The 12,530-nt window shown below is 39.9% G+C and overlaps 1 protein-coding gene across 1 annotated transcript in view; it reads right to left on the bottom strand.

The window, feature by feature from the left end:
* Positions 1-12,530, bottom strand: part of LOC131432785 (uncharacterized) — a 151,244-nt gene that overhangs the window by 56,389 nt on the left and 82,325 nt on the right. Inside the window, exon 3 of the mRNA XM_058599297.1 lies at positions 11,526-12,283. Coding sequence (XP_058455280.1) covers positions 11,526-12,283 — 758 coding nt within the window. The remainder of the gene's footprint in view (positions 1-11,525; positions 12,284-12,530) is intronic.

Here is a 12,530-nt window from a genome sequence, read left to right on the forward strand (position 1 = left end):
ATCTTCTAACGGATTGAAAATGTTGTACGCAATATAGATAGCAATATAGCAAGCTTTTCGGCAATCACCAACACTGTGATCAACTAATTGATATTCGAAAGTAAGAAGATAGCGTTTCAGTTATATTCGTATTCACGACATCCAGCATTACACATCCGTGATTTTTTTTTCTTTTCATATTTTTCTGTTGCTTTTTTGTAGTTCTTTTATCTACGCCATTTTACTTCTCACTTCCGGTACAAGAAGGAATAAAAATGAGTCATTTTTTTTTTTCAATTGAACGAAAACTACGAGAGTTTGTTTTATTCTGCAATAGAGTTTCCATTAAATAGATGTATTTTGTCGCACAAGCATTTGCAACCAATGTGCAGTACAATGTCGTGAAAAAGGTAAACCGTTTAGTGTTCAATTGTACGTGGTAAAAATAAATCCGGCTATTCAATTTACAGTATGTTCTAGAGTTGTGCTGTTATTTAAAAAAATTCAAATCCATGAAACATTATTGAATTGATTTTTGCACAAATGAGAACTTTTTTAATAGTTTGTTCGATTATTTACAACTTCCAACAGTCTCCATGATTACATTCACCTACAAAACTAGATCCTGGTTCCGTTTCCAAAGCAACAGCCCGAGTACAATAGGAATGAACACTGTACGGTAGTGTCCACACGTCACCAGAACTAAACAACAAAAAATGGATTGTACCAGCGCAAAACATACATCCAAAATCGTGCTTTCACCGGAAGTTCATCGCAAAAAAAAGCACCGAGTTTGTGGTATTACCCGCTCGATAAGCAGAAAAAACGACAATGATATTAACATTCTTCCTTCCATTCGATGCCACCACGTATAACCGCATATATGCTATTCGTCATACAAATGGATTATCATTTTATGCGATGGCTGTGCGGTCGTTAAATATGCGCAACGAAACATTCTGCCACCGGAGCCGGGCCTGCCGGTTGGCATGGTGCGAAATTTTAATGGTGGGCTTTACGCAGGGATGTTTGATTCGAGCTTAACATCAAACAAATGGCGAATCTTGCGTCGGACGGATTCGCCCGGTTGCACGCGACTCAGAACCTTCGGAATCGCTGTCTGATTAACTGAATGCCCATTTCATTCAGGGTCTGATTATACAATTCGGTTTTATGCTGACGCTGCAATCTCGTGCCCCGACATCAAGATTTATGATGACTAGCGCTCACGCGTGTTATTATTTATGATAACCCGGCAGCATGGCATAGCAAGGTAGAAGACTGTAAAGGTATGTGGTCTAGTCACGAACGAATGGGTTAACAAAGAATAACATACGGATTCAACGAGCTAGGGTGGCATGAATTTTTCCTAACTGTCGCATTTAACCTTTACCCTGCTTCATTAGTGACATTTTGCCACAATGCAATTAGTATGGAAGGATGCTTTGAAGTTTTAATCTGTTCTGTTTTGCATCCCCTTGACCGTCGGTTTAGACAAACTGCGGACTTTCTCGTTTGGCATGCATAACATCTGCAAGGCTAGAGCTTCGTTTGTACCGCATTCCGTTCCGTTCTGTGATCTGATTTTATTACAATAGAATAAACAAACTAGAGAATTTATGATTCTAACGTGAGCAAATTTGATGAAATTTTCTCTACCATGTCAGAACATGACCCCAGCGTTTGATTCCCTGGGGCTCGTATAGATTAGCTATTAGGAAAATATTTTCATGCAGGTTACCAACAGCAAGAAACAGGTTTAACATGAAGTAGGAAATATCATTATAACGCTCCTAATTCGAATGTCAATTGAGCATGCGAGGATCTACCGAAAAGTTCTTCTGACATGCAAATCCAATTTACAGAATCTATGCCCCCCGGTAGGTAGCAAAATGAGTGTTTATTATGATTACATGGAACGATGTTATTTTGATTAAACACTTATTTCCATTCCGAATATTAATGCTGGGTCAGGGTTGTTTCGCGAAAAGACCACTTTGTCGAAGGCCATTTTGTCGAATAGGTCAAGACTCCACGTCGTAACAATATTAATACAAATCGTTTGATTATGTGGCTGCACCTAATCAACTATCCGTGAAAAATAAAGGAATCCACTCATATAAAATCCAAACAAATCTCAGTGAACATTAGAAAAGGTCCTAAGTGCAAACGACAGTTTCTCTTTGTTTTCCTTTTCTTTCAATTAACACGTAGATTGAAAAGTCCCGGTCCTAACACATAGATGGAGCTAGTTTTATTGCAGTCACCTTTTTTCGGTTAATACTAATCATTAAAAGACAGCTATTCTGATAACAGTGACGCTACTTTTGTTATTTTTCAGAACAATGGATCAAAAACAATTTCGTGTTTTAATTTTACACTGCTTCTTGATGGGAAAAAATACCCTTCAAGCTTCAAAAAGGGTTTTAGAGACACCGATGATGCAGAACGCAGTGGACGATGTGGCGGTTACACCAGAAAGTGGTGTTGTGTTGCCTTTCTCATATAACTTATATTTCCAGAAATATCACTAGAAAATTCTGTCAAGAATTTTTCATTCTTGAATAAAATAAGAAACTTTTTTTTTTGGGTATGAACTAACATAACATTTTCAATTTGTAAACAGACATGTCAAGTTAATAAGAATTTTACTTCATTTTGCATTGTCGCACAAAATGATTAAATACACTTTACCGTAGAGATCTGGAACCGGAAGTCGAACCCGGGTGAAATTAAACAGCAACCTATGAGACAGTAGAAAATTTTATTTGAGCCTGAGTTTGTGGAAATCGATCAAATCATCTCTGAGAAAATTGAGAGAGTCTCGTTTTAGAGTTTTTGAACACTATTTTCAATACATCTGGAATCGGGAACATGGAACCAGTATAGCCGAAGTCGGTTCATTTAGCAAGTAACTAATATAGCCTACAAATTGAATTAGTTTTGAGCCAAATCTAGCAATTTTAAACACACTTTACCCTATGAACACATGCTGAAATTCAATAGCATGCTATTGGACTATGCATTTTTGCCTTGCTCATATATAGAAAGGATATGATATTACTGTGAAAACCGACTTTTGAACGGAGGTCCGGAAGGTCGAATTTCATATACCATTCGACTCAGTTCGACGAACTGAGCAATTGTCTGTGTATATCTACGACAAGTCGATGGATCCAAAGGGCCAGGATCGGACGGGCTACCACCGTCTTTCGTGATGGAGTGTTCTTCTGCTTTGGCTTTACCTGTATCTCTGCTTTTCAACCGCTCTCTTGCTGAACAATATTTCCCAGCGAAGTGGAAAAAAGCTTTGATAGTTCCAGTTCACAAAACCGGCAACGTACACGACGTCACAAACTACAGAGGCATCTCAATTCTGAGCTGCTTACCTAAAGTATTCGAGCGTATGTTGTTAGATCTTATTTACCCCTCAGTAAAACATATCATATCCACTGATCAGCACGGGTTTGTCAGAAAGCGGTCTACTACTACAAACCTAATGAGCTACGTTTCAATATTGATCGACAAACTTGAAAAACGGCAACAAGTCGACGCGATTTACTTTGATTTTTCAAAAGCTTTCGATCGTGTTCCTCATCAGCTCGCAGTGGAAAAATTGAGACGAAACGGATTTCCTGATTGGATAACTAATTGGTTTATGTCGTATCTCACTGATCGAAGTGCTACCGTACGAGTCGGAACCGTACTCTCTGAATCCTTCAATGTTACATCGGGTGTTCCACAGGGGAGTCATCTCGGCCCACTCCTCTTCGTTCTATTCGTTAACGATCTTTGCTGTGTATTGTCGTCATTCAGAATAATGTATGCTGATGATCTCAAACTCTATCGCATCATCACAAGTCTTTTAGATTGCTGTGCTCTACAAATGGACATTAAGAGGGTTTTAGACTGGTGTGATAGAAACGGCATGACAGTGAGCATCAAGAAATGTAATTCAATAACCTTCTCACGAGCACATTCACCGATTTTATTCGATTACTCCATAATGGCGGCTACAATTAGGCGAGTTTCATCTGTTAAAGACTTAGGCATCATTCTCGATCGCAAGCTCCGCTTCATCGAACAGTTTGCCTTTGTTACTGCGAAAGCCTTTGCAGTTTTGGGACTCATTAAACGCAACACGCAAGATTTCAACGATGTGTATTGTCTAAAAACAATTTACATCGCTTTAGTACGAAGTATTTTGGAATATGGAGTTATAATTTGGGCTCCGCATCATAATGTTCACATCGACCGGATCGAAAGGGTCCAAAAGTGTTTCGTCCGATTTGCTCTTCGACGACTACCTTGGCAGAATCATCTTCAATTGCCACGTTACGAGAATCGCTGTGCTCTCATGAACCTACCGACTCTGCAAAATAGACGAGTACATCTCAGGAATCAGGAATCAGAACAAATTGGCTCAAATGGCACGTTCCCCTTGATATTTGGAGATTTGTGCCTTGCCATCAATTTGTTTTTAGCATCATTTTCCCGATATATAAGAGGGAAGGATTGAAAGGAAATGGTAAGGGTTGGACTAGGAGGATGGGAAAAATTGACGACACAAAAACACATAAAAGCAGAAGTAAATTCTGCACCCCTAAGGGATGCTGAACAATCTGCTGAGGATCACATTTAGTGGAAGCAGAAGGAAATTCTGAACCTCTACGAGGTCCCGAACAGTCTGCTGTTAATAAAACCTCCAACCCCCGAGAGGATTTAGAGATCTTACAAAAGCGACACCATTCTCGGAAGAATGCAGAACGACTCGCAGTATGTACGAGCAGAAGTAAATTCGGCACCCCCCAAAGGATGCCAAACAATCTGCTAAACCCTATTTAAGGTGAATACAGAAGGGATTCATTCACTCCAGGAAGAACGATGAACCCTTCTGACTATAGCTCCTTACCACATTGGGTGAGAAACGAGAGAATATCCTTCAATTTTAGCTCCGCATACACAGACTCAACCATGTATGGAGAACCAAAAACCCGGATACGTAGCTGCGTCAATGCGGGACAGTTACATATCAGATGATATGAAGTACCATAATCGCATTCACACAAATCACACGAATAATACTCAGCACGTTGAATAGTAGCCATGTGATAAGTGAGTTTGCAATGTCCAGTCAGAGCTCTGACCAGAATACTGCAATGATACTTGGAGAAATGCAGTAGACACTTTGACATTTTCAGATTTAAATCTGGTAGAAATGCTTTTGTCTGAGCGCAAGTTTGCAAGCTGCGCCAGTAAGACGGTATGCACAAGATAATGCTTCTTGTTTTAGGAACACATGTAGTGGTTTAATGCACAGTAGCGCCTCTAGAGCAGCATTAGGAGTTGTCGTGAATGCTCCTGTCATCGCCATTAAGACCATCCTTTGGAGATGATTTAGCTTCGACTGAACTGTCGCGACTTCTCCTTTCTGCCACCATACAAGACAACCTAAGACCTGCTAAAATTGGTCTAACGATAGTTGTGTAGATCCAATGAATATATCTGGGTTTGAGTCCCCATGATTTTCTAAAAGCTCGTCTGCATTGGCCGAAAGCCATGCAAGCTCCTTCAATCCTGAAGTCAATGTGAGCAGACCAATTCAGTTTTGAGTCAAGAATAACCCCGACGTATTTAACTTGATCGACCACAGTGACCTCTGAACCAAAGAACTGCAACGGACGAGCTCCTGTAATTATCCTACGATGAGTGAAAAGCACCATTGATGTTTTGCCCGGATTTACAGATAATCCAACCTGACAACACCATTGTTCAACAGATCGCAGGGCTTGCTGCATTAAATCAAAGAGAGTGTTAATGCTTATACCGGTCATCAATATATGATAATCGTCGGCAAAACCATAAGTCGAAAATCCAAGGTTATTAAGTTTCCTTAACAAACCATCACCGACTAGGTTCCATAAAAGTGGGGATAGTACACCACCTTGAGGACACCCACAGACACTCAGCTTTCTAATCTCTGCTTGCCGAAGCGATGAACAAAGAAGTCGATTGCTAAGCATTGCGTGTATCCAGTAAGGGAAAAACCCAAGATATTCCGTTCACGACTGCAATGTTTAACCTCCTGCAGCCATTCAGCCATCGGTACGGAAATACACCTTGACTTAGGAGTTCCTATTTTTGTGGCCTTTTACGACATGGAACAGGAAACCAGTGGATCAATTCTTGGTAAAAAATAATTCCGCCGGATGCCACACGGCTTACCTGTTTGGTGGACTTATACCATCGGTACAGGTGGACCGTAGCGTTATTCTTAGCCAGTTGGGAAACCGCTACCGACACTACACGGCTATCTAGGCTGCTCAGAGAGGGAAAGTTGACATTGATGGTCAACTTCCATGGATGGCCGAGCAGCCTGTAATATGGAATATGGAGTTATAATTTGGGCTGGAGTTATAATTTGGGCTCCGCATCATAATGTTCACATCGACCGGATCGAAAGGGTCCAAAAGTGTTTCGTCCGATTTGCTCTTCGACGACTACCTTGGCAGAATCATCTTCAATTGCCACGTTACGAGAATCGCTGTGCTCTCATGAACCTACCGACTCTGCAAAATAGACGAGTACATCTACAAAGGATATTCGTTTTTGATCTACTGACTGATAACATCGATTGCCCCGTGCTACTCGAAAGAATTCACTTTAACGTTCCAGGAAGATCATTGCGAAGAACGGATTTTCTTAGACGCTCATTTCATCGCACACAATATGGTCAGAATAATCCAATGGATGTTTGTTGCCATCGTTTCAACAGCGTGTATCATCTGTTTGATTTTAATATTAGCAAAGACATGTTTAAATCAAAAATATTATTAAGTTACCATTAGTGTTAAGTTATACAGCCAAAGTCTGTGCGAAAGGTTAACTCTAATCGAAGACAATAAAGACAATATATATGCGTGTGTGCACGTGATAAATATTGCCACTTGATTTTCTCAGAGATGGCTGAGCCGATTTTCACACACTCAGATTCAAATGAAAGGTCTTATGGTCCCATAAATCGCTATTGAATTTTATCTTTATCCGACTTCCGGTTCCGGAATTACTTGGCAATATGTGCAATTCTATTAAAAAAAATACGCATTCAGTTTTCTCGGAAATGTGATTTTCACAACCTAAGATGCAAAGGTCTTGAGATTCTTCAAAAAGCCCCCGAAAAGTTGATCCAAATCCGACTTTCGGTTCCGGTATTACAGTGAGATTAGTGAATATTTTCAATTTCATGAGAATGTTTCACAAGCGATGGCGAAACGAGGTGCACATTTTTTTTATAAAATTTACTGGTAAATTCATCTAGTTGGCAAACTTTGTTAATTAGTAGATATATAAATCTACTTTGAGACTACTAGTGCCCGGTTTCCGCTTCCGAACGCACCGGTAATAGTGAAGAAGAGCTCCAAAAACGGAACTCACTTTGATTTCTCAGCAACGGTTAAACCGATTTTCCCAAATCATGATTCAAATTAAAGCTCGCTTTGTCTTAAAAATACTATGCAATTTCATCCAGATCCGACTTCCGGTTCCGAAATTATAGGATAATGAGTATCAAAACTTTCAAGCTACCGAAACGCATCGGTACGTGCTGGTAACGAAGAAGAAGAAAACGCACCCACGTAGCACACAGCGTGCTTTGTTCAAATTTGTGTAGCGTGCGGGGTTGCCACATTTAAATCTATATTAACTTGTCATAACTGTTTACAAATTGAAAAGGTAATGGTAGTGTATACCGAAGAAAGTTTTTGATTTTATTCAAGTTTCAAAAAAAGGCACTTGACAGAATTCTCTAGTGATGTTATTGAAATCATAAGTAATATGAGAAAGGCATCATTACACCATTAGGTGGATTAAAAAAGGTTTTTTATTCTATGAGTGACATTATTTGACACATACTCACACACATACATACATACACAGAGACAATACTCAGCTTGATGAGCTGTGTCGAACGATACAGAACGCTTACCCCTCCGGGTCAATTTTCACTACTCAATTTTTCAAGTACAGGGTCCGGCACTCGAAGTGTAACCAATTTCAGACCGCTCGCGCAGTTGACGCACGGGCATCAGCTCTCTAGAAATTTGCTAAACGACAGTTCGGAGTTGTATTGTTTACAAGCGCAAGAAAGCATTTTGCCAAAAGTGAACGCGAAAAAAAAATCTTGACTTGAGAGAGCGAAGGAGTTGCTTCGTTTGGCCGAAAGCGGTCAATTTCCGAACAATGTATTTTCTGACGAGAAAATTTTTCCAATCGAGCAATTCGTAAACTCTCAAAACGATAGGGTTTACTTGACCGACCGTTCATACGAGAATTTGAGTCATCGATTGGCCACCAGGAGGCAGCACCCGCAACAGATAATGGTTTGGGCCGCTGTAACCGCAGATGGGCGCTCGCCAATCGTTTTCATCGAGCCTGGCGTCAAGGTAAATGCGACATATTATCGGGAAAGTATTCTGGAGGTTGCTTTGAAGCCATGGACAGACAAACTTTTGGGTGGCAGACCATGGACGTTTCAGCAGGACTCGGCACCGTCTCACAAAGCTCGAGTGAACCAAGAATGGCTGAAAAACAACGTTCCGAACTTCATCACGTCCACACAATGGCTTTCGAATTCACCAGATGCGAATCCAATGGATTATTCTCTTTGGGCCATTTTGGAGAGCAAAGTCCGAACTAAAAGATACACTAGTCTCGAGGCGCTGAAAAAAGTTATTGTCCGCGAGTGGGCCTAAATACCTGCAAGTCACATTCGGGCAGCTTGCGATTCGTTTTTTGACCGTCTCAAGGCCATAGTCAAGGCAAAAGGTGGTTATATCGAGCAAAAGTGAATTGATTCTGAATTTTGTATTATTTTTACACATTTTGTACTTTGAATTAAGTAAAAATAATTTTCCAAACTGAATTTATGGCCTTTTTAATTTAATTGGGACCCTGTATAAACTTTCTATATGAGAAAGACAAAAAGTGTACATTTTTATACACTAACCAGTACGTACAAATTGAATAAAAGATTAAGAAATTTTTCACTAGAAAAACATAGATTTCAATGTGGAAACTCTGCACGCTATACGAAGTTGAGAAAAGCACGCTGCGAAAGGAGCAAAGCTGCACATACCGGCGCGTACCAGTTTTGCATCGTCATTTTGTATGACGATTTGAATGTTTTGACACTCATCGCCCTATAGTTTCGGAGCCGGAGATCGGATCTGGTTGAAATTGCACAGTATATTTTTAAGACAATAAGAGCTTTAATATGAATCATGATTCATGAAAATCGGTTCAATCGTTGCTGAGAAATCGTACTCAGTTCCATTTTAGGAACCTTTCTGCACTATTATCGGTGCTTTCAACTTTCAACTAGATGAATTTAGCAGTAAGTTTTATAAAAATATGCACATCGTTTCGCCATCACTTGTGAAAAAATACTCATGAAATTGAAAATTTTCACTAATCGCTCTGTAATATCGGAACCGGAAGTCGGATCTGAATAAGCTTTTCGGAGACCTTTTATTTGCTTTTTATTTAGTGAAAATTGGTCCACAAATTTCCGAGAAAATTGAGTGAGCATTTTTTCATAAATTTGCACATATTTTCTTGTAATTCCGGAACCGAAAATCGAATCAGAATAAAATCCAGTAAAATTGTATGAGACCATAAGTCCTTTCATTTGAATCTAAGTTTGTGTAACTCGGTTCAACCATCCCTGAGAAACGTGTGTGACTAATTTTTTTCCTTTTTTTTTGTGCATATTACTCTGTAATTCCGGAACCGGAAGTCGGATCGGGAGAAAACCTAATAGCAGTCTATGGGACCATAAGACCTTTCATTTGAATCTGAGTCTGTGAAATCAGTTCAGCTATCTCTAAGAAAATATAGTGACATTATTTGTCACATACACACATACATACATACATACACACACACTGACACTAAGCACTCCGATTTTCACAGTGATTGCATAGCCTTTCTATATGAGAAAGGCCACAAAATCGTTTTGAGCGATCGAAAAGTAAAGTTGCGTGAGTTAGCTGACATCGTACAGATGTCAGAAGAACGTGTTGGCTCTGTTGCACGAGCATTCGACTATGAGAATGCTCTGTCCAAAGTGGGTGCCGCGTTTGCTCACTGTTGACCAAAAACGAGAACGTTTTGATGTTTCTGAGTAGTATTTGGCCATATTTAAACGTAACAAACCGGAATTTTTGCGTCGATATGTGACAATGGATGAAACATGGATTCACCACTTCACTCCGGCATCAAAACGATCATTATTTGAGTTAACAGCAACTGGTGAACCTCGTACAAAGCGCCCGAACTCCTGACTCCTGATTCATAGATTTCCGTGACCTGAATTCTAAACAGGGATCTGGACTTCAGTTTTGGATATGAATTCTTATACCGTACTTAGAATCTGTATCTGAGCTCCTGAAGAGATTTTGAATCTGATCTTAAATTTTAATTCGGGAAGCAAGATTCTGGACTTCTTATCTGTATTTGAACAAGATTTTGGATTCGAATTCTGAGAATTCAACAGAACCATAGCCCTGAATCATTAATGTAGACCTGACTTCTTATTCTGAATTCTGAACCTGGACCTGAATTTCCTTTCTGTATTTTGTATGGATTGAATTCGCAAAAAAGACATGATTTGAATTTCTAATGAAACATTTAAACTTTTTTCACTCATTTTTATTTGAAAAATTTTTGGCCGTGACACCACTTAAGAATTCATTTTCTCACTTTCATTTTCTTACTCACAAATCTGACAAGAATTCAGTGATTTACTAATCACAGCACTCTTACCACTAATAGATTAGCTTGATTCTGGATTGTATTTCGCAATGATATATTGAAAAGTTTTCCATATTTACTTAGGGCCATTCTGAGATTTTTTTTAACTGGTGAATTCCACTATTTGCAACTTATTGCGCACCTGCTGTCAATTTTGAGTTTACTACCCACTAAAAATGAGCTAGAGTCCACCAATAGGCTGTAGGACCAACTTTGGGAATCACTGACCATTATTTCGGCATTTCAATTTCTTATTTTATCGAAACAATCACGAGGTAGAATTGATTTCTTACATTTGAATCAATGTAGTCGTATTTAGGGTACAATTTTGAAATATCGTTATTTAAGGTTTCTCCTTACAAAAGTTTTATTCAATTTCGCAAAAGCACTGTATTCTAAATCATAAAACAAAATCATTAGAATTCGCTTGTAAAGTATTTCTAAACTAATTGACGTTCGATTCGCGACATTCAATTCACGTATTCCGTTTACTAGAACTGAATGCATAAACGATGGTTGAAATTAATTAGAACTGGTTCGAGCATAGGCGGTAATGCGAAATTAACGTGTTTCCTAACGAGTCGCACTCGGTTGCTAACAAGAATAATATTGAATATTCTATTCATTCAAAATAAATCAGTGAAATGAAAATAGTGTCCATATTAAACAAACGATCGCACTGAAATATATTCTACTACTTCTCAAACCAAACGGAAAGAAAATGCATTCTTACATACCCAGAAATCCCGGAATCGCTCCCAGTGGCATAACGAACAGGCTAACGAGCAGATCCGCGATGGCAAGCGACAGCAGGAAATAATTGGTTACGTTCTGCAGCTTTCGATCCAGGGCAACGGCAAGGCAAACCAGTATATTACCGAGACCGCCGGCGAAAATGAACAGTATTACAAACAGGAAACTCCACTCGTATCGCATCGTCAATCCGCCGCCGTCCTCCGCGAGTGTCGAGAGGGAATCGGCACTGGTCGAGCTGCTGCTGGCTGCTGCTGCTGCTGTCCCGTTGGCGGCCAACACCAACCCGGCCAATTGCTTTATCACGTCGTCGTAATCGATACTCAGCAAACATTGCAGTGGATCTAACGAGCTGACCGGGCTGACCAGCGAAGAATTCTGCAGATCGAACGAATCATTCTCGTAGAAGGTAAAGTGACCAGCACTGTTGTTGCATACCAGCTGGTGCCGATAGTAGCTAATCCGACTCGGTCCGGCAATGCTACTGCTGCTGCTGTTATTATTATTGCTGAAGGTAACGCCGCAGGGTTGAACCGTGCCGTTGGCCATCATTTCCAGTGATAGTTTCGGCAGTTTTAGCAGCAGTTCCGATACTGGTTTCGCGATGTTCCGGGCTATCACGGTACTGTTATAGTTGGTGAGGCAGTCCTTCAACAGGTTGTCCGCACTGTCCATCATTTTCAGCGGACTGCACTCGTACAATGCGTCGGTCCATGGTACGCTCGATATTGCTGAATCAGTTCTGGTTCGGAAAGGAAAAACCATCGAATCAAAGAAAATCGGATTAGTACGGTGGTAAGGTCAAGATTTACCGGTTGAACTTGATTTCATTCTCGATTCGTTTGCTTTTTTGCATTTTTGGGACAATTTAGGGACCAATATTTAGGAAAGTTTCTTTCAGGTTGCTTGAGAAGTCAGTGCATGTTTGTGAGGAAAAATAACAAACGAATTAGAATTGAAGAAATTTTGATCGCCTCCCAATGGTAAGG

This window comes from Malaya genurostris, chromosome 2 (assembly GCF_030247185.1).
Source record: "Malaya genurostris strain Urasoe2022 chromosome 2, Malgen_1.1, whole genome shotgun sequence".
Classification (NCBI taxonomy): domain Eukaryota; kingdom Metazoa; phylum Arthropoda; class Insecta; order Diptera; family Culicidae; genus Malaya; species Malaya genurostris.